Genomic DNA, 27,728 nt, shown 5'->3' with positions numbered 1-27,728 from the left:
AGGACTTTGGGTTTTTAATTTGTCATTTCATTTCGTCTCGTTTCGTACCATTAGGGGCCGATGACTTAGATGTTAGGCCCCTTTAAACAACAAGCATCTATCAGTCAATCAATCAGTAAAGGTATTTTGCACAGTATCCATACATACCTTAACACCCCGCTTCTCCAGCTCTGCAGCAATATGAGGGGCACTAGTTTTCCGATCCTTTTTCACAGTTTGTGAACAATAAACGCCCCATCCCTCAGACAGTACTTGGTGCCGACTGCTTCTAGGCCTGTTCCGTACAGTTTTAGTCCCACAGTACCTGTCAACAATGGATTGAACTGTCGACCATCAATTGATTATTCGTGAAATCTCAGACAGGGACTTTGTTTCATGCGAAGATTGATAATTATTTTCTGTTCCTCTTGAGTTGTTTTGTGCTCTTTTTGCCCCATTGCGCTTGTTAGGACCTTGCGTTAATTGCAGATGTACACAGCGATTGTACATGGACTGCAGTACTCGCGTGCCACTGCATGTGCACAGGCCTATGAAGGGCCCTGCATATGACTACTAGGAACTGTTTCTGTTTTATGAGGTGCGTAATGTCAGACTCAACCTGTACAGTCAACGATCTAGACCTCTTGATGCGATGAAATGGGGCAAAGGACGTTCAGGCATTACGTCTCGTTCTATATTAATCCATACAGTCCCCATGCATATCACTATTTATCCAGAGACACCATGAATCTATAAATAGTCGGCATTTTCACGTATACGAATACTTTTTCGAGTATCTGTACCTTTTCTTTTGACATTCAAATTTGAGCACTATCTCACATGTATGCATTTTGGGTATTCAGCCCAAAGGCTGGTTTGGTCGTCAACAGCACCACCATCAGCTGTGGCTGAGAAGAGATGGATGTAGAAAACCTAGAATTGATGAGGAGAGAGCCCATCTATTTCAAGACGGCAGTGTATGAAGATGTGGAGATTATCCTTGGCCTTTTGTGTTTCCTTTCTATTTCTCCTTCTTCCCACTCTGAACTGTCATGTGTTTCTGTCATTGTTCCTGTCTTTCTATAAGACATGATATTCTCTTCTTATTGTTGCAGATCCCAAGTATCCATTGGAACCTCACCACTAATCGAGTTCTGACCATGGAGTTCTTGGAAGGAGGACAAATCAACGATCTAGAGTATATCCGTTCCCACCGTATCAATCCGTACGATGTGTCGCAGAAACTTGGCTGTCTATATTCGCAGATGATCTTCATTCATGGTTTCGTACACAGTGACCCTCATCCCGGCAACATTCTAGTCCGCAAATCTCCGTCGGGCGAAGTGGAGATCGTCCTTCTGGATCATGGCCTGTATGCTGTATGTTTATCTGATAGGCATGTACTATAATGCTTTGTGAAGTTGTTCCTATAGTACTTCTATTCTGATTATTATCAGTGCCTGTTACTTTGGTACGGGACTGGGTTTTTAAATTACTGTAAGGATCTAACTTTTTTTAAATATTTCATCATCCTCCTCCTTTTCCCTTAGCCAGCTCCTACCAGGTTGGGACATTTATGGCACCTCTCCACATTCCTTTCTGCATCCACCATTCCTCTTCCATCATTTGTCCCAGTCCAAGTTTCTTCTTCTTCCACTCCTCTTTACTGAATCAATCCACCTTGTTCGAGGTCTCACTCTCTTTCCCTCGAACTTCATCTCCATAATCTGTTTTGGCATTGTTTCGTGTTGTGTATTAAGAGAGTTATTTCACACACACACACGAAACAAAATTTTATTAAAGGAGAATGGCATTGATACAGTATTGCAAAATATGTGCCACTTGCACATTAAACTCGAAGTTCAGCTTCTGCTGAAGGAAAAATCTTTTCACAGAACAGACAGTTTTGTCACATAAACATTACTGCAACACTTGAGATATATACAATATTTACACGTTGCCAGTACACAAACTAAATGAAGACTCGCTGAGGGAGAAATACTGCATAGCAACTGACTTGCAAAGTGGAAGTGCTCATCCAAGAACTGGGGACTTGAGGATGTAAAGTTTGGAGAGATGTCGGCGAGTCTAGAGGTAGAAACCTTACGAGCTAGCTTCAGTCCACCTGTTCAGTAAACTGCTTATACAGAGCATCCTCTGCGCTGCTGAAGTAAGGTGTAGCTAGCCGTTGGACGACTGATTCTTTCTCTCCTGGCCCACTCGCTTATATAGAGTCTCGAGCGGTGATGTGGAGTGTGAGCTGCTCACGAGGCCAGCTTTGCTGGTGAGAACTGGATACCAGCTGCGTGCAGGATTCGAATACCAGCACCACAACACTTTCCTCCTTCATTCTCTTTACATGTCCAAACCATCTTAGTTTACTCCTCTTAATTCTTTCATTTACGTTTTCCATTCTGACCTTCTTTCTCACATCTTCTTTTCTCAACCTGTCTTTCCTATCATAATTCTGATATCTTGAATTCTACTCTCCTCCCTACTTGTCGCTGTCCAGATCTCAATATGGGTGCATAATACATTTTGTACATTATTTCTTTGCACTTCCTTATTCCAGACCAGGTTTCTTACACTCCGGTAGAATGCATTGCCCTGTTGCACCCTCTTGCTATGTCCATGTCCAGCCTGGTATTCTACATTAATTCACTCACTAGGTATTTGAAATTGTCATCAGTTTCAGGACTTTGGCCAAATGCAAAAAGCACGGTGACCTGAGATGGGACGTCTGTTCATTTATTCACATTTGTACTGTTCACTGTGTTTTGTGTTTAGAACAAGGATTCCCAATACAGCCAAGTACATGGAGTTGGTCAGTTTCATAACAGAAAAGAAAAACTCTTGCATACATAGTTGGAACCAAACATTGAAAGAACTTTAGTAGCTTGGCTGTGAAGCCGAGGATATTCATACCGAGAAAGTGTTAAATCGTGCACATTTTGGGATTGCAGAAGCCGGGTGTGGCACTGCAGACCTATCAGGTCCAGCTGGAAGTAATGGGGAATGTTCTCAGCCAAAAACAAGAACCAAACCAAACCAAACCCCATGCACAACAGCCCCGAAGGGCCAGCCTACAAAGCGACCACTGCTCAGCCCGAAAACCTGCAGATTATGAGGTGTCATGTGGTCACCACTACAAATCCTTTTGGCTGTTATTCTTGACTTTCTAGACTGGGGACGCCATCTCACCGTCAGATAGCTCCTCAGTCGTAATCACGTAGGTTGAGTGGACCTCGAACCAGCCCTCAGATGCAGGTAAAATGCCCTAACCTGGCCAGGAATCGAACCCGGGTCCTCCGGCTAAGAGGCAGGCATGCTATCCCTACACTACAGGGTCGGCAGAAACAAGAAAGGTCCCTTAAATAGAAGTCAGTCTTGTGGCCTGCGAAGTCTTGAAACATCTTCAAAACCAGACAGGCTGGCAAGGTGATTGTGCTGCTGTCATGCAACCAGACTGCTAACCTTTTGGCACAAGGCAGGAACAAGGCCAAAACACTGTTTGGCCAGATCTGCTTTAGACAGTGATAGTGGATTTATTGCTAAAGGTGACTCCAGTTATGTGGAAAGTGACAACTGTGCTCTTGAAGATACCTCTACAGTCACAGCTGCTCACAGTGAAGAAGAAAGTGGATGGAAATGGCTTGCAGTGAATGTGTGTCATACTTCATGAGTGAACTGCAATATACAAATCACTATGATATCAAATTATTCATAATTAAGTGTTCTCTCCTTCAGAATTAACAGTCAAGAAGTCAGACAATATACTGTAACTGGTAATGTCATTGGAAACAAATTTTTATTTTTCAAAATTTAGTGATTGTTTTCCTTGTTATTTTTAATAATATATTCAAGGTATGTTTATTTTCTGAAATGCTCATAGATTTGTGTTTAAATGAGACCTTTTTCCTTTAAATTTATGTTTAAAAACTTGCATTTTTTAAATTGCAGAATTACATGAATGGTGTAAGCTCCTTTGAGCAGATCTCTATGGATAGGCTGGGTGCAAGAGAGTTACATAAAATACCACCAGTCTGTATATTGTATTTGGAGCTATTCTCTGTTCTCTTCCTCCTCATTCCATACCCCCTGTCAGTAGTGTGGTGGCTGTCTGTAACACAGTTGTCCTCCAGTTCTTGGAATCTTTTAGCTAACTGCCTGGACTGCAGTGAGAAAACTTGAAATTTGTACTGTGTTGACCGGCATCTAGGAATTCAGCCTCTGGATCTCTTACCATAACATAACATCTTCTCTTTAATGGTGTTGCACATTCGCTTCTGAATTCCCAGTTCCTTGATGATGGATGCATTTGTACATTTTTTGGTCCATTGGATGCGTAACAGTCTGCAATAACATCATATTTCAAAGGTATCAAGTTTCTTGCGGTTGATTTCTTTTACTGTCCATGTTTCTGATGCGTACAGTAATACTGAAAAGACAAGAGCATTGAGCAGCTGGATTTTCTCCACTTGGTGATGCCATAATCTCTCCTGATGTTTCTTAATCTTACTTTCTCTTAAAACAGTTACGAAAACCACCAAACTTTTCTTTAACTTTAAAACCACTGACTGTCCACATTTCTGGTAGATTGCCATTACCTCAGACTACTGTCATCACTTTTGTCTTTGTTTCATTTACGTGTAGGCTCAGAAGCTTGACGACATGTTCAAGTTCCTCTATTCCTTCTGCAATCGTGACAGCGTCGACAGATTATCTAAAATTGGTTATTTATCTTGCCAAAAATCACAATTCCACCTTCATATTTTTCAAGGACTCTTCTCATAATAAAATTGTTATCCATAGATATTAAATAGTCCTTCTTATAGATGTATACATAAATAAATAAACAAATAGTTTCTTCTTGTTTTCAGACCCTGAGCAATGAAATACGCTGGGAGTATTCCAAGTTATGGCTCAGCATCCTTAATTTCGACAGGGCAGGGATGCGTGCTCACTGTGAGAAGTTAGGTGTGGGAGATCTCTACGGTCTGTTTTCCTGTATGGTGACAGGACGCACCTGGGATGCCATCGAGTCCGGCATCGATAAAGTCAGATACAGCTCACGGGAGGTATGTTGTAAACTTATTGGGCCGATTGCAGAAACGGTGCTTAGACGATGTCTATGGTTAAACAATGCCTAAATATGGCTGCCGCATTGCAGAGACGTTATTTATCACTTAGACACTGTCTAAAACCGATGTTTAATAAACACTGCTGAGAGCACTGTTTAACCTCAAATGAGAGGAGTGAATCTCAATCAGAGGTTATGTATCATGAAACATGTAATTTGTATTATCATGTTGAGACGATTCCAGGAAGAAAGGTTAGTCCGACGGCTTCTCTGTGGGTTGCACGGTGCTAAATCACAGCAATTCATTTGACATTAACGGGGAGATAGTAAAATAAGGTTTTGCTTTTCAAGAGACTTGTTTCTCGAGACTGACTAAGGGATAGTCCTGTAACTGTCAAGTTAATACAATTCTTGGCAACCAATATCTTGTATCATAAACATGGGTTAATTTCCATGGAATTATATGTCACTTCGACTAGATACATATCAGAATTACGTGTCCCGATCGTCAGAGGGCTGTCACATACATCATCCGGGAGGGATTCACTTATATTTACTACCAAGTAAACACACATAATAGTGAAAACTAAAAAGGTTGTTGTATGTGATTTTTATAGATATAATCGTGTAAGTTTACGGCAACTATAAGATAGGAAAAAAACAACTGGTGGGGATGGTGGTGATTATTGCTTAAAGGGAGGACTGGGGAAGAAGAGCCATGGCCATAATAACAGCCCTAGTATTTGCCTGGTGTAAAAATAGGAAAACTTCTGAAAACAATCTTCAGGGCTGCCGATGATGCGTTTCGAAGCTAGGATTTCTGGAATGCTACATCTATATATCCTATACAACACACTCGCTTATGCATTACTATTGCTTTATCTTCCCTTCGTCGAAGCTACCATATTTACAAGTAGATTACACTCCCTGTAACAACGCTATAAAGAAAGCTACACTTCCCCGTACGGTGGCGTGTCGATAATATAATGAGATTTAATTTTCACCAAAAGCGATACTCTTATCTGTGGGCAAGTCATGCTCGTGCTTAGCCATATTTGAGTAATATGTAGGAAGACAAACAGCTGACGGGGGTTTGGCGTGCGTACCGACGAATTTCATTGGTTGCAACAAGCAAAGAGTTGCGTGAAAGATACTTCTATCTCCATTTTTAAACCAATATTGAAACCTTAAACGATGTCTAGTTAAACATTGGCTGAATATTGTTTATGCAATGGAAGATCGTGCTCGATTTAGACGTTGTCTAAGGCTTAAAACTATTCATTGTTTCTGCAATCGGCACATTGTCTTTGACTTCTTCTCAAACAGGTACACATATTAACACATTCACTACTGCCTCAATTAAACCTAAGAGCTAATAAATTCTTCTTCACCCTTGTTTCGAGGAAAGTAGTAGAATATAGTTTTATTAGCAAGTTAAGTTTTGCACATAAACATGAAAAACATCAATGACGCACATGTGCTTCAGTTGCACTGAGGAGCAATATACCAGGTGCCTCCTGTAACAGTCGTCGTTTGCCTTTTCTCTGGTATTTCGGAGGATATTTTCAATTTTTAGTTTGATGCTTTCATGGCCCTTAATTATAGACGTGATAATAAGCTTTTGGGCTTTTGCCATATCACAAAACAAGGTGAAGTTCTTTACGTTTCACAGAGAACTTTGCTCCAAGAAGAAAATCTTGTCTGTTCACGAGCAAGACTTCTCTAATGAAGTTTTAAATTCAGGAATGCTGTACCGTTGGCTTATAGCAAGTAGTACTTTTATTCATCACTACATAGCTCACTGTGTGCTAGGCCTCTGAGCTCCTATTAACATGTTTCTTGTTCCATCATATGCGCGTGCAAAGTAAACAGCAAGGTCATCAGACGAATTTGGGGCTAATGTGGTTGAAGAAATTCAGGTTTTTGTTGCGTAGCATCGGAACCAGGCGACACACAAGCGTTAGGCAGCATTCGGTGTGTTAATATTGGAAAATTCATATTTGGTGGTTTTTTTTTTTTTTTTTCCTTCCAAAAATCAGTACATCCATATAAATAAAACGTACATTTAGTCTGTACAGGCAGCAGTCGGTGTGTTAATATTGGAAAATTCATATTTGGTGTGGGGGTTTTTTTCCTTCCAGAAATCAGTACATCCATATAAATAAAACGTACATTTAGTCTGTACAGGCAGCAGTCGGTGTGTTAATATTGGAAAATTCATATTTGGTGTGGGGTTTTTTTTCCTTCCAGAAATCAGTACATCCATATAAATAAAACGTACATTTAGTCTGTACAGTATGAAAATGATAATTTTGATTGACTACTTTTCCATGTCGTATAAAGATCATAGAGACCACCAGTTCAGTTGCTGTCTGTATGTGTGTTTGAATATCACGTTAAACTGACAGGATATGCTTTTAAGAAACTTGGTGTTTTAATATACAATTCTGTAAAGAGCACAAAATTGCAGGGGTTCAGTACGTCATACAACCTTGAGAGATGGCTCATTCTTCAGTTCATTATTCCAAAACTTTGGTGAATATGAAATTGTTCCTTTGACATATCTGCCAATTCTCCTGACTTTTTACTTTGCTTTACGACCTCCCAATCAGTTAATTGTTTCTCGTGATCTTAAGCTAATGTTTGCAGAATTTATAATATATTTTGAATCTCTTGCCATTTCAAAATGTTACTTTAGTCACTGAAGGCTTCTCTTATTGGTTGCTTTGAATCCCAAAGTTTTTTTTTTTTTTCATGTAATATAGCCAGAGGCAGTTTTCCTTTGAGAGTTAGATTTACTGTATTGGTGTTCATTCAAGGTTTTACCGGGCAAGTTGGCCGTGCGATAAGGGACGCGCAGCTGTGAGCTTGCATCCCAGATGAAACTATCTTTGCACAGATCTATTTTCAGACCAACTTTGCTGTATGGGAGTGAAAACTGGGTAGATTCAGGGTATATCATTCATAAGTTAGAAGTAACAGGCATGAAATTAGCGAGGATGATCGCTGGTACAAACAGGTTGGAACAATGGCAGGAGGGTACTCAGAAGGAGGAGGTAAAGGCTAAGTTAGAAATGAACTTGTCTGATAAGCAGTATGCATAAACTGGCTTTGGTGGTGGGATCATATTAGGAGGAGGATAGGTTACGCAGGAGAATAATGGACTTGGTAACGGACAGTAAGAGGAGTAGAGGGAGACAAAGACAAGGATGGTTAGACTCGGTTTCTAATGTTTAAAATACAGGGTCTTTCTTACAAACCCAGACCGAGCGCACGGTGTTTGTACTCTGCGCTACAGCAGCTGCCTCAGCCCAACTTACATCGCGAGCGGCTGCCCTGCTTTCAGCATGTATACAATCTTATATGCAATCTTATCATATAAAAGATGCTAAAAGTGTCATCCTTCATAATGAGGGACTTCATAAGTACCATTAGGATTTTCTGCACACCAATAGCACGACAGTTAAGATGAAACCAGCCCTCATCCAAAAATAACACAAGCTGTGGGTCGAATAAACGATCATTCAATGATGCAAGATACCACTCACAGTATTTCGCTCCTGTGGCTGGATCAGCAGGTTTTAAACAATGGGCCCATGCAAACCTGTACAGCATTGTAGCTCTTTGTGCAGAAGAAACCGAAACCCCTACTTCTAATAATTTTGTAAGTGATTTATTCAGTGACCGTTCAAGATGCGCACCAATGTCATCTAGGTTTTCCTCCGATAAAACTGTTTGTATGCAATGATAACTGTCCCACCATGTTAACAGCTGAGATGCAGACTGGCTACTGATGCTAGGTTGAACACGTGCACACTCTTGGCATGGTAAAAAACTATGCGTGCACCTCCCGTACGGATGCTTAGGTCTGGGAGAGTAAAAACACTGCTGGATGGTCTGGGTTTATAAGAGAAACTCTGTATAAGGGGTATGGAACTAAATGAGGCCACAAAACTTGCTACAGAAAGAGGTTTGTGGAGACGTTTAGTAAGTTCGCAGAGACTTGTAGACTGAACGCTGAAAGGCATAACAGTCTCTAATGGACTATACATAAGTCTATTCCGGTTTCACTAAGAGATAGTGCCAGCGAACAGTACGCAGCGTATGAATTTGACACATTTCTTCAGTTTGTCTGACATTAGCCTACCAACACACACAAGTTGAGTCTGCCAAACACTAGCGTTTGTCGAGCAATTTTTCTGGCATGGTATTCATAATTTACTTAAAAGATGGGTGAAGTGTGTAGAAGCCAGTGGCCAATATTTTGAATAAACATGTGCATACATCTGGTATGTAAATTTGTGTTGTTGTTGTTGTTTTGTTGTTGTTGTTGTTGTTGTTGTCGTCTTTAATTTCCCCTCCCCTACTCTCTTTCAGTAATAATTTATACTCTCAATTGTTGATGTATAATTTCTTTGCAGAAAGAGATGTTCCAAAAGGAAATTCCTGGATTACTACCTCAGATATCAGACGTGCTTGCGAGAGTGAATCGGCAGATCCTGTTGATTTTGAAAACAAACGATTTGATGCGAGGCATCGAGCACACTCTGAAGACTGAATCACGGTAAGCCACCACCACGAGTTGCAAGCACTCCACACTAGAACACATATTTTTGTACAGTAACTGTCCAAGGAATCTATCGCCGATGATGCTTCTACATCTTGTTTTATTTGCATCAGCCATTTCCTCCTGGGTCGTCCTACGGATCTTCTGTTGATTTCTGTATTCAGCCACCACTTTACCACTTTCTTTCCTTACAGAAATATTGTTTATTTGTTTTGATTGTCCAACCCTTGTCCCGTTTCTCTACGGGGTCGGATAGGAAGCGAGAGGAATCTGTCGTGGCGGGTTTTTATGACCGGATACCCTTACTGGCGTCATCCTCATCAGAGGAGTTAATGAGATGAAATGAATGACACCAGGTGAGTTGGCCGTGCAGTTAGGGGTGTGCAGCTGTGAACTTGCATCCGGGAAATAGTGGTTTCGAACCCGACTGTTGGCAGCCCTGAAGATTGTTCTCTGTGGTTTTCCATTTTCACAGCAAGCAAATGCTTCCCACTCCTATCCCTTTCCTACCCCTTCGTTGCCATAAGACCTGTCTGTGTCGGTGCGACGTAAAGCAAATTACAAGAAATGAATGATGTGATATGTGATAGCAGGAAGGGAGAGGGTGAAACTTGGTGCTGGCACATAGCCTACTCCTGTCGAATAGCACCAAGGGGTTGCTCAAGGCTTTAATGTCCCTATCCAATGGATGAATCGCCATCAACAGCGTAATGTGCCCTCACTCCATATAAGCACTGCGGAGAGGTTTGGAATTTAATCCAGGCTTTTGGTACGCAATCTAGTGATTAGAAATTGTATGTCACCACCTCTCCTACCCTGCCGGCCAGCATTCTGATGTGAAATTTTTTCGACCAGTGGGACTCGAACCGGCTAACCACAGTGTCAGACCATTTAGACTTCAACGTCTTAATGATCATAGCCACCAGGTGGGCTTCCTTCTAGAAATATGACATAACCAAATCACTGTAATTGGAAACTTGTCACCGTTCATTTTCCTGTTTAAGTCATAAATAGAGTAAAGAACATGAAAATGAATGTGTAATAGGATAAACACCAGGACAGATGAGTGTGGGTAGAGGAGGCAAGACAACAAACATTAAAACACAAAGGAACAAGGAGAGTTTCCAGATCTTCACAGAGAAATGGGCTCTTTTGATATCAAACCCAGTTCTTCTACATTTACATCATCTCAGCACTCAGCAAGCTCGTTTTTGCTTACCAGGGCGGGCATTGAGGGGCCATCTTGAGTCTTAATGTCGGAAGCGTAGGATAAGAAGAAAGCTGGATAAACACAGGAGAAGTGAAGAGCCACAAAAATGGAGCTGCATACAATAAAAATTTAGGAACATAAGTCAAACAAAAATGGAGAAAAGGAACCCAAAAGGTCAACATTATTGAAAGCAACACACAAAATACAAGTTGTTCTTTACAAGTTAGTAATTATAAATTTGCCATTTACAAGCTGATTCCTGTTTCATAAATAAAGAACCGCAAGTAAATTTTCACAAGTTACAAGTGCATTCTACAAAGGAATTGGTGGTTTTAATTCATAGAATTAAATTTACAAAGAGACTATATGAGTATTATGGTACATTAAGTAGAATCTTTTACTACTTATATTTAGGCGTACTAATAATAAGCATATTTTGATGTTTTAAGTTACTGGCAATAGATGTAACTGTACACTACTCATCGGATTAAGAGGTTAATGGCAGAAGACAAAGGATGTTCAAAGATAGGATAGGAAAGGCCTTAGGAGTTGGAAGGAAGTGGCTGTGCCCTTACTGTCGTGTTTCTACCTACCTATATACACTATGACTTACATTTTCCGTTGTTTGTTTCTTTCCCTTTTAAGATCACAGGTGCTTACGCTGGGCACTCCATCCCATGGGCGCCCAGCACTGTAAGTGGGCGCGCTGGCAGCGATGAGCGCAACATGTTATTTCAACCACAGTGACGTTTGGTTACGTCACAGGCCGTGAGTGGTGGTGGTGATTTTTTTTTTCTTTCTTTACGTCGCACCGACACAGATAGGTCTTATGGCGACGATGGGACAGGAAAGGCCTAGGAATAGGAAGGAGGTGGCCGTGGCCTTCATTAAGGTACAGCCCCAGCCTTTGCCTGGTATGAAAATGGAAAATCATCTTCAGGGCTGCCGACAGTGGGATTCGAACCCACTGTCTCCTGGATGCAAGCTCACAGCAGTGCGCTCCTAACCGCACGGCCAACTCTCCTAGTGATTATTGTTTTAAGAGGAAGTACAACTAGGCACCCATCCTCTATATAACACTAATCAGAGAGAAAACATGGAAGGGATGTGACACTTCAAAAAATGAAGGTATCGGCCAAAGAAAGACAAGGGCCACGAAGGGCATGAAAATGAAAGACTCCCTAGGCCTCCATACGTAATACCGTCGGGGTCTGAAAAGAACAAGAGTTGACCAAGGGAGGTTAGATAGGACAGATGAAAGTGAGGAGCCTGGCACAGGTAAGTGGAAGCAATGCCAGGACTCAGCTAAGGGCTCCGTGGTTGCCAATCCACGCTCTAAAGTTCAGAGCCCCTGGGGCCCCTTTTAATCGCCTCTTACGACAGGCAGTGGATACCGTGAGTGTTATTCTACCACCCCCACCCACAGGGGGACACAGGCCGTGAAAGGTTAGGCGAAGTCCTCCCACACACTCTCGATCACTGCTGCGATACCTGCGTTCGAAATGGAGGCAGAAATCCAAGTCATTTTCAATTTATGTTGTAAGAAATAAGTTATTTATGTTCATTGCAGTTTATGTATTTTGACTGGATACAATAAAGATTTAGGCCTACAACCTCAAATATTTTTGTACTGTACATAATGAATTACAATTTTCACTATTAAATTTCAAGAGGTGCTTTAGAAGCAGTTCGTATATAATACGGAGTTAAGGTGGATAAGCTGTGGCTTGTGGTTGTTTGGATTTAAATTATCTGATAAACTCACCAACAATCCAATCATGCTTACTGGGAATAAAATCGATGAGGTTATCTATTTGACGGTATAACGTACATCTATCTGGTAGATACTTTTAAGTTGCTGTTGTACTTCAATCTTGGATAGTAAATATCTGTGTCCTCACTCGTGATGAAACTCCCTCCCGCCATTTAGAGGCTAGCTGTTATCATCGGACACCTCTTAAATTTTAAATACTATTTTCAGAAATTCAGTGAACAGGGAAAGTCACACAATGCTACAACACTGCAAAATCATTATTGCATTATGTAATAATATTACATTTTGCTTAATGAATAACAGGAATTTTACTTTTTTTTTTTTTTAATGAAAATTCTGTCATTCCTATCCAAGTGTTCGTTTTCTCGCTTCACTGTGACGTATGCTTACTACGTAAGCTGCCCGCATTGACGTCAGACCAACCCAGCTGCACTGGGTTAGCTTCAACTGATGCCCAGCTGAGCATCTCTGATGCAGATTCTTAACTTCCTTTCCTCACTTTGCCCTTCGTTTCCTGGTCCATCGTTATATTATTATTTGCATAGTATTGTTCTTATTTCCACCTTTTTATAGTCTTATTCTTGAATGCAAAAGCATGACTTGCTTGATGGGAGTGAATAATATGACTGTTCTCTTCTGGCATAGAATACTTTTAGGGCCGGTTGTATGAACCGTTTGATCTTAGATCAGAGATGAAATTGATCTCAGTTCATGCTAAATTCGGATGTTTTGTTGTATAAACGTTAATCTGAGATCAATTCACACTGAACTAGGATTAACTTTGACTGGAGAAATTTATCCAATCACAGTGTTTGATCTCAGTTCAAGGAGTTGTTTTCTATTTGAGATAGAAGAACAGCTGATTGTGAACATAATATTACCTGTGTTGTTACGATAAGAAAATAAGAAAATGCACAAAAGACTAACCTAATACATTGTTAGCTATAGTTTTTATCCATATATAAGCTGTATTATGCTTCTTATAATGCAGTGAAACATAATTCTACAACATAACCTCTATGAATTGCTTACGATATTACATTATCTTGTTCATGTTTCAAGATGTCTCATTACTGGGATATATAGAGGGTAATTCAGCATATTCTATGGACTGTTCAAGATAGAATGCGTCAATATCCTCTGAGATAATGTTATTAACTTTGTTTTTAAAATGGAACAACACTGTTTTCTACACCTAGCCTTAAATCTATGAACATTACTAGTTCAGTACTGTGATTATTCCGAAAATTGATCCAAGTACTTCTCGAGAAAATGTAAATATATTCAAACCTGCTTTATTTGCCAGCTGGGGACTGCCCTGTGCAATTCGTGCTACGTTTGAAACATGAGGTAGCTATTGACATGTACAGTTGCTTCACCTTTTCCTGACAGCTACGTATTCGCTCTGCTGTCCTCATAAAAGCATTATGATCAAATGTTTGATGTAACACCTTTAATGGCTACAAAAGCCGTGAAAATGAAAGACTTGCTAGGCTTCGCAAATCTAATAACGTCGGGATCAGGAAAAAAAAAACACGGGTTGACTGAGCAAAGACGGAGATCCGTTTTTCCTTCGCCTGTGTTCACTGCAAGGAAAGCATATAGAGAAATTCCAGTACATGCTGCAAACGATGTTCATTTGCCGACAGTCACGGCCAACTCAGTTCATCGTGTAAGTATTATCCAAGGAGCAAAGCAATTTCGTATTTCATTGGTTGACAGTCACGGCCAGGTCAATCCCACCATGTAAGTTTTATCCAACAATCTATTTCGTATTTCATTTGTTTTGCGGTGTTGCAACGTCCACTTTTATGAACTCCGATTAAATTTGAACTATACATGTGTAAACTGTGTTCAGTTTTATACAAGGCGACAAAGTCGTAATCTGAGTTCATTTTCAGAACTACGTTCTAAATTGATCTCCAGACGAATGTATTTTCTGAGAAAGCTTGCAACAACGGTGTCCGTTCTCGTTAAGCCCTCAAGATAAAGATGCAATTGCATCACCCGTTTACTGTGTTCTGTGGCTATGCCTTAATTAAGGCCATGGCCGCTTCCTTCCCATTCCTAGCCCTTTGCTATCCCATTGCATGTTATAATTCTCATTCCGTATTGATGGTTATCACTTTACAAATTAAAAGTCTTATATTGACTGAAAAGGAGGACAATATAAGACTTTTTATTTGTAAAGTAAACTTTGTTATCCCATCATCGCCATAAGACCCATGTCTATCGGTATGACGTAAAGCAAACTATAAACAAAATTTATAAAAAAGCGTTGCCCATTGACATCGCACCAAGCTCAGACTTTAATACTAGATACAATGAGATGTTTAACACTGTTCGTTGCACACCTTGTCTAGAAATTATTTAGAGCTCTGCGTCAAGAAGACAATTGAAATATTTTACTTGCTTTTGTTTTGGGATAAATATTTTTTTGCCTTATAGGTGAAACCACTTGCTTAGAGGTACTTGAGGAAGAATGTGTCTTAGTACATTTAATTTCTGTTTCTCAGGATGGCTTCTTTCCTCGTCATGTCCAAGTGCTGCATTCAGAGCGTGTACGGTGAGCGGCAGAAGCAGTGCACTACCCGTTTTTCTCGTTGGCAGACTTCTCTGTCAGAAAAGTGGGCCCTCTTCAAACTACAAGTCTATTACACCTACTTAACTGTTCGCTCATTCCCTTTCTTCAATAGGATAAAGAGTTTAATGATGTACAGGATATGATAGTTCTTTATATGTATTTATATTTTCCATTGTACATTGAGAAAGAGGATATTTTATTACGAGACTTGTACAGAAATACTGTATTTAATTTTCTGTTGTATCTTGGAATGTGTTGAGTCAGACTCTAATGTTCGTAAAAACGATTTGTTCTGTTTATAAATGTTTAATTTTTAAAACAAATGCCTGTTCTTAATATTGTCCTGGGTTCGTCTCTCAGGCGTGCTCTCTGTAGTGTGCAGTGAGCTTGTATTATCTTTTGTACAAGTGATTTAGTAGTCTCAGGTATAGAAAAGAACATTCTAGTGTTATGCCAAGCACCCTAGTCGTTTGCACCATTGTGGCCACAACGAAGCTTTAATGTTAGCCCAAACATGTTGTCCCAGTTGAGCTTCAGCAACCAGGACGTACACTTCATCATCGACTGACAAAGATTTTATATTACGGAATTCCAGTTTAACCCTATTTGCAGGGGATTGCTCAGAGAAGATCAGATTAAATGAAATGTTGTGGTTTTGCAACCAAAATATTTAAAACATCAACACATAAATCATGTAACACATATTCAAATTTTAAAACCTCATAAATACATAAAACTACAAGCAATAACCAAAAGATATACCTTTAATTACTAGAATTAACACGGGGGGTGGGGATTAAATTTTAAAAAATAAAAATAAGTTTTCAGTGACAGAAATACAGTCAACTGTGGGTATAATAAATTTCTATGGACTCATATATTTGATTCATTATAGCCGAAGTTAACTATAAGTGAAATTCTTCTTCCAAGCAGAATTAAATTAGCAAGTGACACAAAAATTGATTATCTTAAAAATACTATAGAAAGAAGTAGCATATTACTATAAAACAGTTCTGTTAGTGACATACTGAACATTGTTCAATAAGAAAAAAAATTCATCCGGGTGTCTACAAGGCATGAAAGTCTTGAATTTTGTTTTCAGGTCATGAAAATAGCAAATGGAGAACTTAATATACTTGAAGTTTAGTAGTCTCTACAGTGAATAAATCATCAGTGCCATGCTTCATTTCATAAACGCATTTATTCTTATCATCATCATTTCTCCTTATCCAGCTGGGTTGGGGCATTTATGTAGTTCTCCAACTTCCTCTCTCTTCCACTATTCTTTTTCTTTAATTTTGTTCGATTAAACTTGGACCCTTCCATTGCTGGAATTTGTTGTTTCAATATCTCCTGTACATTTTTATCTTCTAATATTCATATTTTTATTTTCTTCTCTCTTATTTCCTTTATTCTTTCAATTTTTCTCACTATTATTATTGCTACCACTCCTGGATGGTCCCCACCAAATGCTTCTCCTGGTAGAGACATCCATCAACTCAGCTTGCACTTTCTGCTACGAAGTAATCAATTACTGTCTTCATCCTTCTGTTATCCCAACTATATTGTGTACTGGATTTGCTGTTCTTATTTCTAAACCACATATTTTGTCATATGGTTGAAAGTGTAAGACTTCTGGATACTGTAATTAACATAGTGGCACCCCTAATTTAAAATAAATTGTTAAATGAATATAGGTAGGTAATTTTTTATTGTGATCGTTGTAAGTGCAATATTTTTGTGAAATTACCTGCTAAATGTATGGGGGCAAGTTAATTAGTATCTGCAATCAATTTTTATTATTTATTACAAAAAGAGTACACACTTTTTATTTATATCCACTGTTTCACAAGCTTTCTGATACCCTTTGCAAAAAAAAAAAAAGGTTTTTGGTTGTGCAGTAAGCCACGTATGCACCGCTTCCTCCACCTGTTGATCGGAGCTAATGTGCGTATGGTTTGCCATGTCATCAACGGTCAGTCGTCTGTTATTCAGGATCATATCACTCACTTGTTCAATATTAGCATCAGTTACGGTTGCAGATGGATGCCCGGATCTTTCTTCATCCTTCACGCTCATGCGGCCTCTTTTGAACTGTTCAGTCCATTGGTAAACACTTCGCTGTGGCAAAACATTGTCCCCATATTGTACTGAATGTCTTCTATGCTCCTGGTACATCGCAGGACCACAGAAAACTGATTACGGAATGCTGTTCTTCCTTGGTACAAACAGAGAGTGGCTCGGCCTTCTTTATGTCGCAACACCGCAAGTTGTACTGATCTGATAATGCTGAAACCTACCACAGACGTAGACAACGGTGCCATCTAGCGGTTGATGAGCACACAGCACCATAGAACCAACCTAAAGACAATTTGAGCAAAATTGCTGATACATATTGACTTGCCTACTTATTACATAATGAATGTAAATAAAAACTAACTAGAAAGAATGAGGGTGGGATATTTGGTGAAAGTGCCAAAAGTTTGAGTTGTGGGGAATTCTTTCTAAATCATTATTGCCTGTTTCTATTGAATCATGAATTATTTTAGTAAATGGTCATGAAAGTCACGAAAAATGGTTTGCTCAAATCTGTAGACACCCTTTTCATGCACTGTTCTTACGACTAAAATGGTGTATGGCTTTTAGTGCCGGGGGTGCCCGAGAAAATGTTCGGCTCGCCAGGTGCTGGTCGTTTGATTTGACACCCATAGGCGTCCTGTGCATCTTGACGAGGATGAAATGATGATGAAGACGACACATACACCCAGCCCCCGTGTCAGTGAAATTATTGATGGTTAAAATTCCCAACCCTGCCAGGAATCGGACCCGGGACCCCTCTGACCAAAGGTCAGCACGCTAACCATTTAGCCATGGAGCTAGACAGCTTACGATTATTGAGCCCTGAAGAAGTCTGTTATTTGCAGGTGCTTACTGTACACTGTTTTAATTAAGATCTGCTTAGAAGACAAGGAAGTGTTCATTAAACAGCTCTCCTCATTCCCTGCACGGTGACCCAGATGTGTTCACAAGAAAGTAGAAACAATGCTAGACTCAGCTAGAGGGACTGTGGTCACCAACCCACACTCCCATGTTCGGAGCCCCGGGTCCCCCTTATAGTCAGCTCTCATGACAGGCAGGGGACACCATGGATGTATTCTATTGCTCCTACCCATAGGAGGTTAGTAGTCCCACCAATGACTGTAACAGGTAACTATGACAGAGCCAAAATATTGGCGTCATGAGTTTGAACCCATGGGATTCATTCATTCATTAATTCATTTATGAATAAATACTGTAGATGACTTTGCTACAGAAGGCAACTAAGCGATGGCTGTTCCTACAATTGTGCTTCCTCCCTACGATTATATTTATGAAAAATAAAATGTTATGTAATTATTTTAATAGCTCACGACAAAAATGCCTCATCCTTTTTATCTTTCATAATACATTACAAAGTACAGTATAATATCCCTTAATCATGAGGAGTTATGGGTGTCTCAGAGGGGGTGTGTTCACTCCTTGTAGGTCCATAAGAGCAATACTGTTTTCTTAACATGGAATGAGCTATACCACAAGCATCATTGTTGCAGAAGCTATAAGGAATAACTTGCTTTCGTGCATAACGTCCCTTGTTATAATGATTAACCATTATTTTCACTACAATAATCTTACTCTGTTGCCTTTATTGACCCACAATCAATGCAGGAATGAAATTGTCTCTTAATGCCGCTACATCATTTTCGCGACGTGCTACGCAATTAGTAACGAAATAGAAAGGGCCAGTGGCACGGTCCCTCAACGAGTGAACCCAGCACACGCCACAGTCCTGCATAGCCAATTCAAACACGCAAAATTTATCGCTTTCTGTAGGTTGCATACATTAATTTACGAAAGAAACGTTTTGGCCATTGTGTTATTCTTGTCTCATTTAACATGCATGCAGAATTTACACAAGATCCGTGATTCCCCCGGTATGCACCCTTCCCTTGTTAGTGCTCCTTGTGAGGGGTACTGTAATGTCTTCTGATCAAAGACTTCCTTATGCTCTTAATCATGCCTCTACAAATGAAACATATTGTGCTCATGGTAGGCATTACAAAAATAAATGTCAGTCCCCATTCACTTTTAAAATTGCCACCAGTCCTTTTTCTTTTTTAGCTGAATGTTCTATTATGCACCTATTCATTCAACATTCTTCCTAGCTTTGGTTGTGCTGTGCATTGCGCCATTGTATGGTGGTGTGCACGTGCAATTTTGAGTACTTCTCTGTTATGAAACCATCAGTTGAGCAGCTCCCACACTAAAGAATTTGAAGTTGTCTCAATGGTGTTAGTGAAGCCGAGTAGTGGTTGAATACACTTGACTCCAACTTACCTCCGGTCCAGAACATAAGCTAGTTGTACATGGGAACAAGAATATGAAATACCTGGATTGTTATCAGTGGCATTTTCAGGCAAAGGATCTTTTTGTGAAGAAAGAAACAGGGTTTTAAATATTTTTTAAATATTCAAACGTAGACTTAAATGCTGTATATGCCGAGATACATGAAACTTGCCATTGTTGTCCATATCATCAGCTTGCCTTGTTAGAAACCTGCATTTTTTTTCTGTACAAGAATTTTGAAAAGAACTGCAAATTTTTACCAAATGTTTGATGTATTTTTCTTTCCATAAAAAATTGTAAGAAAAACTATGGTGGTATTTGTTTTCTTTTTTTTTTTTTTAATATCCTTTCTCCACCTGCACTCCTTCTCCTGTCTGGAAATGAAATGTTGCTGGCCAGAATGTCTCATGTACAATGACGACACTGTGAACAAGAAATTGGTCTTCAGTGCAACAGTTTCAAGATTAATCAGAAAACTTAGCCCAAAAAATCGCTGCTCAACTGCCTACCAATTTTGACTTCATGCAACACATTTTTTGTTGTGCCCAAATCTTCGAAGGCTACTTATTGTTATTATTATTAGGAAAAATAAAAATTTTAGGTTACAAACAAAATTTTTAAACTGTTTAGTGCTCTATTGCCCAACAAAATTCAGGAAACTCGACACCAAATTAAATCTCTACAAGAAATAGCACAAAAAATAGATTTTAGAATATCCTTTGAAAAACTGAGATCATGTTTACAGATACACCACTGGTAAATAAAATAATTCACAAGAAATCAAAACTGTTGATAAATTTAAATATTTAGAAGAAATTATAACTTATCTTAATGAGTGGCACTAAACAAAGCAAATTACATTACCAAGACTACATACAATAAAAATGCTTATCGATAGCAAAATTAAGACATAAAACAGTCACAGCCACAAATAATTTATATGTGATTGTGAATCCATTTTTAAAACTACTAATACAGATGAAATAGACAAAATACTTAAGACAGAAAGAAGAAGAATTATTAGAACATGAATAAATTAATAGTATCAAGTTAAGTAAATATGTATATCATTCTTTGGGCACCTTATCAGAATACCTAAGTCCAGAATTAGCAGAAGAATTGAAAAATTATGGAATAGCAAGACCAAGATTAAATGGATTATGGAAATTAAGGAGGATATTAAAGAACTACAAGTGTAGCCTCTGTGTTTCAGGTGGCAGCGCACCGATCTCTCACCGCTGGGTTCCGTGGTTCAAATCCCGGTCACTCCATGTGAGATTTGTGCTGGACAAAGCGGAGGTGGAACAGGTTACTCCAGTTTTCCCTGTCATCTTTCATTCCAGCAACACACTCCAAATTTCATTTCATCTGTCATTCATTAATCATTGTCACGGAGGAGTGTAACAGGCTTCGGCAGCTGGCACAATTCCTACCCTCGCCGCAAGATGGGAGCTTCATTCATTCCATTCCTCGTTAGGTCGAATGACTGGAAACAAGCTGAGGATTTTCATTTCATTAAAGAACTACAAGTAAAATCAAAACAGACAAAATTAAGATTCTTCAAGGCACACACCAGGCTACAGATCAAGATCAGTTAAGTTCTAATGGGAGAGCGTTTTCAATTGAAGAAAGGAAGGCAGCATCTCTTAGAATGAAGAAATATTGGGCTGATAGGAAATTAAAAAAGCCTTTGTATAATTGACTATAATGGTCCAATGTAGGCCATAAAATGTAAAAATAAAATAAAAATTATTAGGGATGAACTCGGCGGATGAAGCTATAGCCTAAACTGGCTTTAGTGGTGGGGTTGAATGAAACAAATGGAGAAGGATAGGTTACCCAAGAGAATAATAGTCTCGGTTTTGGTGGCTAAGAAAAGTAGACGGAAACCTAGATGATGGTACTTAGGTTCAGTTTTTACTAATTTAAAGTTAAGAGTTGTGAAACTAAACAAGATCATGGAGTTAGTTACAAGTAGAGAATTGTGCAGGTGTTAGTTAATTCACAGTGGTTTTCAGACTGAATGCTAAAAGGCATAACAGTCTATAATGACGATGTATTATTATCATCTGTTAGATCAGTTCAAAGCCTGTTTGGATCCTCGAATAGCACGACCAAAGTTTATGTGGTTTTATGGAAACCACAATAACTGGTGGCAGCGCCAAAATGAGATATATTAGACAGGATAAAGAGTGAGGTAGCATATTGAAAATGAAAACCTACAACCTGTTTTTCAGGCAGGAATGGAAGGAATGAAGCCCCCATCTTGTGGCGAGGGTAGGAATTGTGCCGGCTGTCGAATCCTGTCGCACTCCTCTGTGGCAATGATTAATGACTGACAAAGGAAATGATATTGGAGAGTGTTGCTGGAATGAAAGATGACAGGGAAAACCAAAGTACCTGGAGAAAAACCTGTCCTGCCTCTGCTTTGTCCAGCACAAATCTCACATGGAGTGACCGGGATTTGAACCACAGAACCCAGCAGTGAGATGCCGACATGGTGCTGTCTGAGCCACAGAGGCTTACAGTGAGGTTGCGTATTATTCCAAGAAAAAAAATGTTTTTTGGTCTGTATTGAAGCTAACATTTATATTTGTTAAGGGAGAAATGACAATTTTTGTATTTTACTTAATTTATAACTTACTTGTTAGTATATTATTAATATGATTTTGTATCAACTCCACAGATTATTTGGTGGATTTCTTGGTTGCTGATGAAGAGAATGGATGTGGTTCTAAAACATCTATGACATTTTAATAAATATGAATTAAATAGCTTTTGATTAGTATTGACAAGGTGGACATGCAACAGTACCAATGGCTTTTCAGTGTTAATTACAGGTAGGTCTTAAGGGAACAATGGGATAGGAAAGAGTCAGGAGTGGGAAAGAAGCGGCCATGGCCTTAATTAAGATAAGATACTTACCTGGTGTGAAAATTGAAAACCATCTTCAGGGCTGTCAACAGTGGGGTTTGAACCCACTATCTCCCGAATGCCAACCTGCTCGGTACCAAACATGTATTAGCCAATGCAATTGAGAATTTTGAATTTAAACGTCGTAAGCCTTGGTTTGTAATCCACATAGTTTGCTTCCTCTACATTGAACACAGTGCCCGAGATCCCTTATTTACCTGAGCAGTGTTCAGGCTTTCCTGCTCGTTCCTGCAATGGTGTACAGTGTCTTGATTCTCTCTCTGTTGAATAAATTATTTTATTTTAATTTTTTTCTCCCAGAATGGTAGTAGTAAGTGAGATTGAATCAAGGAGCAGCAAAGCTAATGTGGTGAGCTTGCAGTTATGATCAATAGTCTATATATGTAAAAAATGAATGTTTGTTTGTTTGTATGTATGTCTCGAATGGACTCAAAGACTACTGGAGCGATCTGGCTGAAAATTTTACAATTTGTTCTTATTACTCCTGGGAGGGTTTAGGAAGTGGTTTGAACGAAATCCGATGGGTAGTTCGGTACAGGGGATGAGAAGGGTGAAGAAAAAAAGAAAATAGGGGAAGGTAAGTAAACTGCATGACAGGTCTGATCAGCGGGTTGCCTAACCAACAGTATCTGAAGATTATGATGTTCTTAAAACTTTTCTTCTTCTTCTTTTCTCCCCATTGCATAGGGAGTGAGAAGGAGTGAAGAAAGGAAATGCTGAAAATGACAGAGATTACGGGTGAATGCGTGTGTATGTTTCAGCCTAGCTCTCAACCAGACTAGATACACATATAATTTACTATCAGGAAAATTTACTGTAGGGGCAAGAAACCCCTAGCACCCCTAAAGAAAGAGGCGAAATGTAAAAATCCAAAAAAATGACATATTAGTGGTATGTTCATAGTCTTTGGGCTAGCTGAGATGAATCATGATACTCTGGATCCCAATTGGGATGAAGGTTAGAAGGAGTGAAAGGAATGTCCAAAATGACCGAGATCATGGATGTACGTGTGCATGTTCCAGCATAGCTCTCAACAAACCATGATGTTCATATGACTTACAGTTTGGGAAAGAAAACTGTAGGATAAGACATCCCTACGGGCAGGGGTGGAAGGGGAGTGAAATATTAAAATAATAGAAAATGACCAATATTAAATGTGAAAACTATGTATGTTAACATATATAGTTTTCCTTTTGCATTTAATTAAAAGGTTTAGAAACATCTAACGCAGTTGAATTAATAAACGCGCATGAAGCTGCAGACGCATGCTAGTATTCTATGAAAAGGAAGTCAACCCTCAGACGAAATTAGCTTTACACTCATCAGTTTTCAGACCAGTTTTCCTGTACGGGAGTGATAGCTGGGTGGACTCAGGATATCTTATTCATAAGTTAGAAGTAACAGACATGAAAGTAGCGAGAATGATTGCTGGTACAAACAGGTGGTGGTGGTAATTGTTGTTTTAAGAGGAAGTACAACTAGGCAACCATCCTCTATATAACACTAATCAGAGGGAAGAAATGGAAGGGGTCCGACAGTTTGAAAAATCGGCCAAAGGAAGACAAGGGCCACAAAGGGCGTGAAAATGAAAGACTCCCTAGCCCTTGCAAACCTAATAGTGTCGGGGTCTGAAAAGAACAAGAGTTGACCAAGAGAGATTGGATAGGAAAGATGAAAGTAAGGAGCCTGGCACAAGTGAGTGGAAGCAATACCAGGACTCGGCTAAGAGCTCCGTGGTCGCCAACCCACGCTCCAGAGTTCAGAGCCCCTGGGGCCTCTTTTAGTCACCTCTTACGACAGGCAGAGGATATCGTGGGTGTTATTATACCGCCCCCACCCACAGGGGACGAACAGGTGATAACAATGGCAGGAGGGTACTTGGAATGAGGAGATAGAGGATGAGTTAGGAATGAACTTGATGGCTGAAGTTGTACGCCTAAACCGGGTTCGCTGGTGGAGTCATGTCAGGTGAATGAAGGAGGGTAGGTTACCTAGGAGAATAATTGTTATAGAGGGTAAGAGAAGTAGAGGGAGACCAAGATGATAGTAGTAAGTAAAGTAAACTCGTGTCCTCATCCTGAGGTGGTGCAGCTCTTTTCAGGCACATCCCCAATGGAGGTGAGCTGCATGTACCATTTGGACCACAGACCAGCCTCCTGCCATTCTCAAATTTCTGACAGTACCGGAAATCGAACCCGAGCCGCCGAGGACAGCAGCTAATAACACTAACTGTTACGCTACGGAGGCGGACACGACGGTGTCCCCAATTTCTAATGATTTAAAGGTAATTGTTATAGAACTAAACGAAGCCACAGAACTAGTAACAAATAGAGGGTTGTGGCAGCAGTAAGTAAATTCACAGAGGCTTGGAGACTGAACGCTGAAAGGCATAATGAAGATGTACAGTATGTATTTATGTTAATTTTGTCTTCACTCCATTTGTTCAGAGAAGACAGTTACTTAGTTGTACTTCCTCTTAGAACAAAAATCACTGCCATGACCACTCTCCAAGTAGTAGAACAATAGAAACCCCAATAAACTGCAAGTCAGAAACTGGGAAACTATCGATTAAGGCAACATGATGGTAGTGATACCTTCATTTCTCGATGTGTTGGACCCCTTCCACATTCTTCCCTCTGATTAGTGTTAATAGAGGATGGTTGCCAAGTTATGCTTCTTCTTAAAACAAATAATAATAATAATAATAATAATAATAATAATAATAATAATAATAATAATAATAATGTTATTTTGCTTTACGTCCCACTAACTACTCTTTTACGGTTTTCGGAGATGCCGAGGTGCCGGAATTTAGTCTCGCAGGAGTTCTTTCGTGTGCCAGTAAATCTACCAACACGAGGCTGACGTATTTGAGCTCCTTCAAATACCACCGGACTGAGCCAGGATCGAACCTGCCAAGTTTAGGTCAGAAGGCCAGCACCTCAACCGTCTGAGCCTCTCAACCCGGCCTTCTTAAAACACTCATAGAACTTTATCATATTAAAATAGCTGCCTTTCATCACTGTAACTTTTGATCAGCTCAGTTGAAATGTTGAAAACTGCAAATTTGCAAAATATCTCAATATGTTTGGTCTAAACAGATCAAAAACTATCATAAAAACAATCTGAGGAATCAAGTAAGCCCAAGGGTGGTGGTGGTGGTGGTGGTAGTGGTGGAGTTGATTACTGTTTTAAAAGGAAGTACAATGGACAACCATCCTCTTCCAACATTAATCAGAAGGAGAAAAGGGAAAGGGTCTGACACTTCAAAAGGTGAGGGTATCAGCAAAGGGCCACAATGTGCATAAAAATTAAATACTCCCCAGGCTTCGCAAACCTAATACCATCAAGGTCGGAAAAGAACAAGATTTGACTACGCGAGGTCGGATAGTATAGATGAAAGTGAGAAGCCTGGTACAAGTAAGTGGAATCATTACCAGAACTCGACTAAGGGCCCCATTGTTGCCAACCCACTCCTAAGTTGAGAGCCCCTGAGGTCCCTTTTAGTCACCTCTTACGACAGGTGGGGGATACCGTGGGTGTTATTCTACTATCCCCACCCACAGGAGGAAAAATGCTGAGAAGAAAGGGGAATAAGAGATATGAATATTAAAACAAAAAATGATTTCAAGTAAATATTTTTTTGCCCATGGGGACAATTAGCATGTTCTTAACTCCAGTAACTAATATGATTTTCATCGGCTTGCAGGAGCAGCGATGTGGACTTTGTCACCATTGTGTAAGACTGCAATATTAAATAAAATGTCTTTGGTACTGACCACATTTTAATGACTGATAATGAATTTATGATAGAGACTAGTGGAATTAAGTTAAAAGAACTAGCAAGGAAATTCATTGAGGTAGTGTAATAAGACTGTATAATGAATTGTATCTTTAATGCAAAAGAATTAATGGCAAAAATCATTCATTGGAAGTATAAATATTTTGTTATATTTTCCATTTATTGGATCATATTTAGCTATTTTTAAGAGTATCGCAAAAGTCTATCTTGTAAACGTCCTCTTTTTCTTTCTTCTAGTATGGATGTGAGACATGGGCTATTAAAGTAAATGACAAAATGCATATCGACGTCTTTGAAATATGGTGTCGGCGGAGGATTCTACACATCCTTTGGATGGAAAAATGCAGCAATATTTCAGTCTTAGAAAAAATTTTAAAATTTCCAAATGATTATCAACTCAGGGTTTTTCTGAGCGAATACTACAATTCTTTGGTCATGTCATGAGACAAAATGGGCAGAACATTGAAAAGATGAGGCTACTATGCAGGGCAAAGTTGACACCACCAGACCCATTTGAGGACGGCTCAATGCTGGATAGACCAAGTGAAGATGATCACAGGAGAATCCTTTCGCCATTGATGAGTTGTGAAGGTGATTATTGTGTTTAAGAGAGTGTACAACTGGGCAACCCTTCTCTGTCAACACTAATCAGAAGGAAAATGGAAGAGTGGTGGTGGTGGTGGTGGTGGTGGTGGTGGTGATTATATTTTTAAGAGGAGGTGCAACTAGGCAACCATCCTCTATATAACACTAATCAGAGAGAAAAAATGGAAGGGATCTGACACTTTGAAAAATGAAGGTATCGGCCAAAGAAAGACAAGGGCCATGAAGGGCATGAAAATGAAAGACTTCCTAGGCCTCCATATGTAATACTGTCTGGGTTGGAAAAGAACAAGAGTTGTCCAAGGGAGGTCGGATAGGATAGATGAAAGCGAGGAACCTGTCACAAATAAGTGGAAGCATGCCAGGACTCAGCTAAGGGCCCTGTGGTCGCCAACTCACACTCGCAAGTTGAGAGCCCCTGGTGCCAAGTGTGGTGGTGGTGTGGTGATTATTGCTTTAAGAGAAAGAACAACTAAGCAATCATCCTCTATATAACACTAATCAGAGAGAAAAAATGGAAGGGATCTGACACTTTGAAAAATGACAGTATCGGCCAAAGAAAGACAAGGGCCATGCAGGGCATGAAAATGAAAGACTTCCTTGGCCTCTATACGTAATACTGTCGGGGTTGGAAAAGAACAAGAGTTGACCAAGGGAGGTCGGATAAGATAGATGAAAGAGAGGAGCATGGCATAAGTACCTAAGTGAAACAATGCCGGACTCAGCTAAGTGAACTGTTGTCGCCAAGCCACGCACCCAAGTTCAGATCCTTGCTCCCCTTTCAGTCACATCTTACAACAGGCAGGGTATAC

The 27,728-nt window shown here is 39.7% G+C and overlaps 1 protein-coding gene across 2 annotated transcripts in view; it reads left to right on the top strand.

The window, feature by feature from the left end:
- Positions 1 to 19,876, top strand: part of Adck1 (aarF domain containing kinase 1) — a 31,716-nt gene extending 11,840 nt beyond the window's left edge. Inside the window, exons 5-8 of one of the 2 annotated variants that reach the window (XM_067156947.2) lie at positions 1,095 to 1,358; positions 4,860 to 5,057; positions 9,481 to 9,623; positions 15,127 to 19,876. In XM_067156947.2, coding sequence (XP_067013048.1) covers positions 1,095 to 1,358; positions 4,860 to 5,057; positions 9,481 to 9,623; positions 15,127 to 15,337 — 816 coding nt within the window. In that variant the 3' untranslated portion in view covers positions 15,338 to 19,876. The remainder of the gene's footprint in view (positions 1 to 1,094; positions 1,359 to 4,859; positions 5,058 to 9,480; positions 9,624 to 15,126) is intronic. The other variant, XM_067156949.2, reaches the window with a different exon arrangement.
- Positions 19,877 to 27,728: the final 7,852 nt, after the last annotated feature.

The sequence above is a fragment of the Anabrus simplex genome, chromosome 13 (genome assembly GCF_040414725.1).
Source record: "Anabrus simplex isolate iqAnaSimp1 chromosome 13, ASM4041472v1, whole genome shotgun sequence".
NCBI classification, from domain to species: domain Eukaryota; kingdom Metazoa; phylum Arthropoda; class Insecta; order Orthoptera; family Tettigoniidae; genus Anabrus; species Anabrus simplex.
The sequence above is the reverse complement of the archived record's forward strand: the minus strand, read 5'-3'. Positions and strand labels throughout refer to the sequence as shown.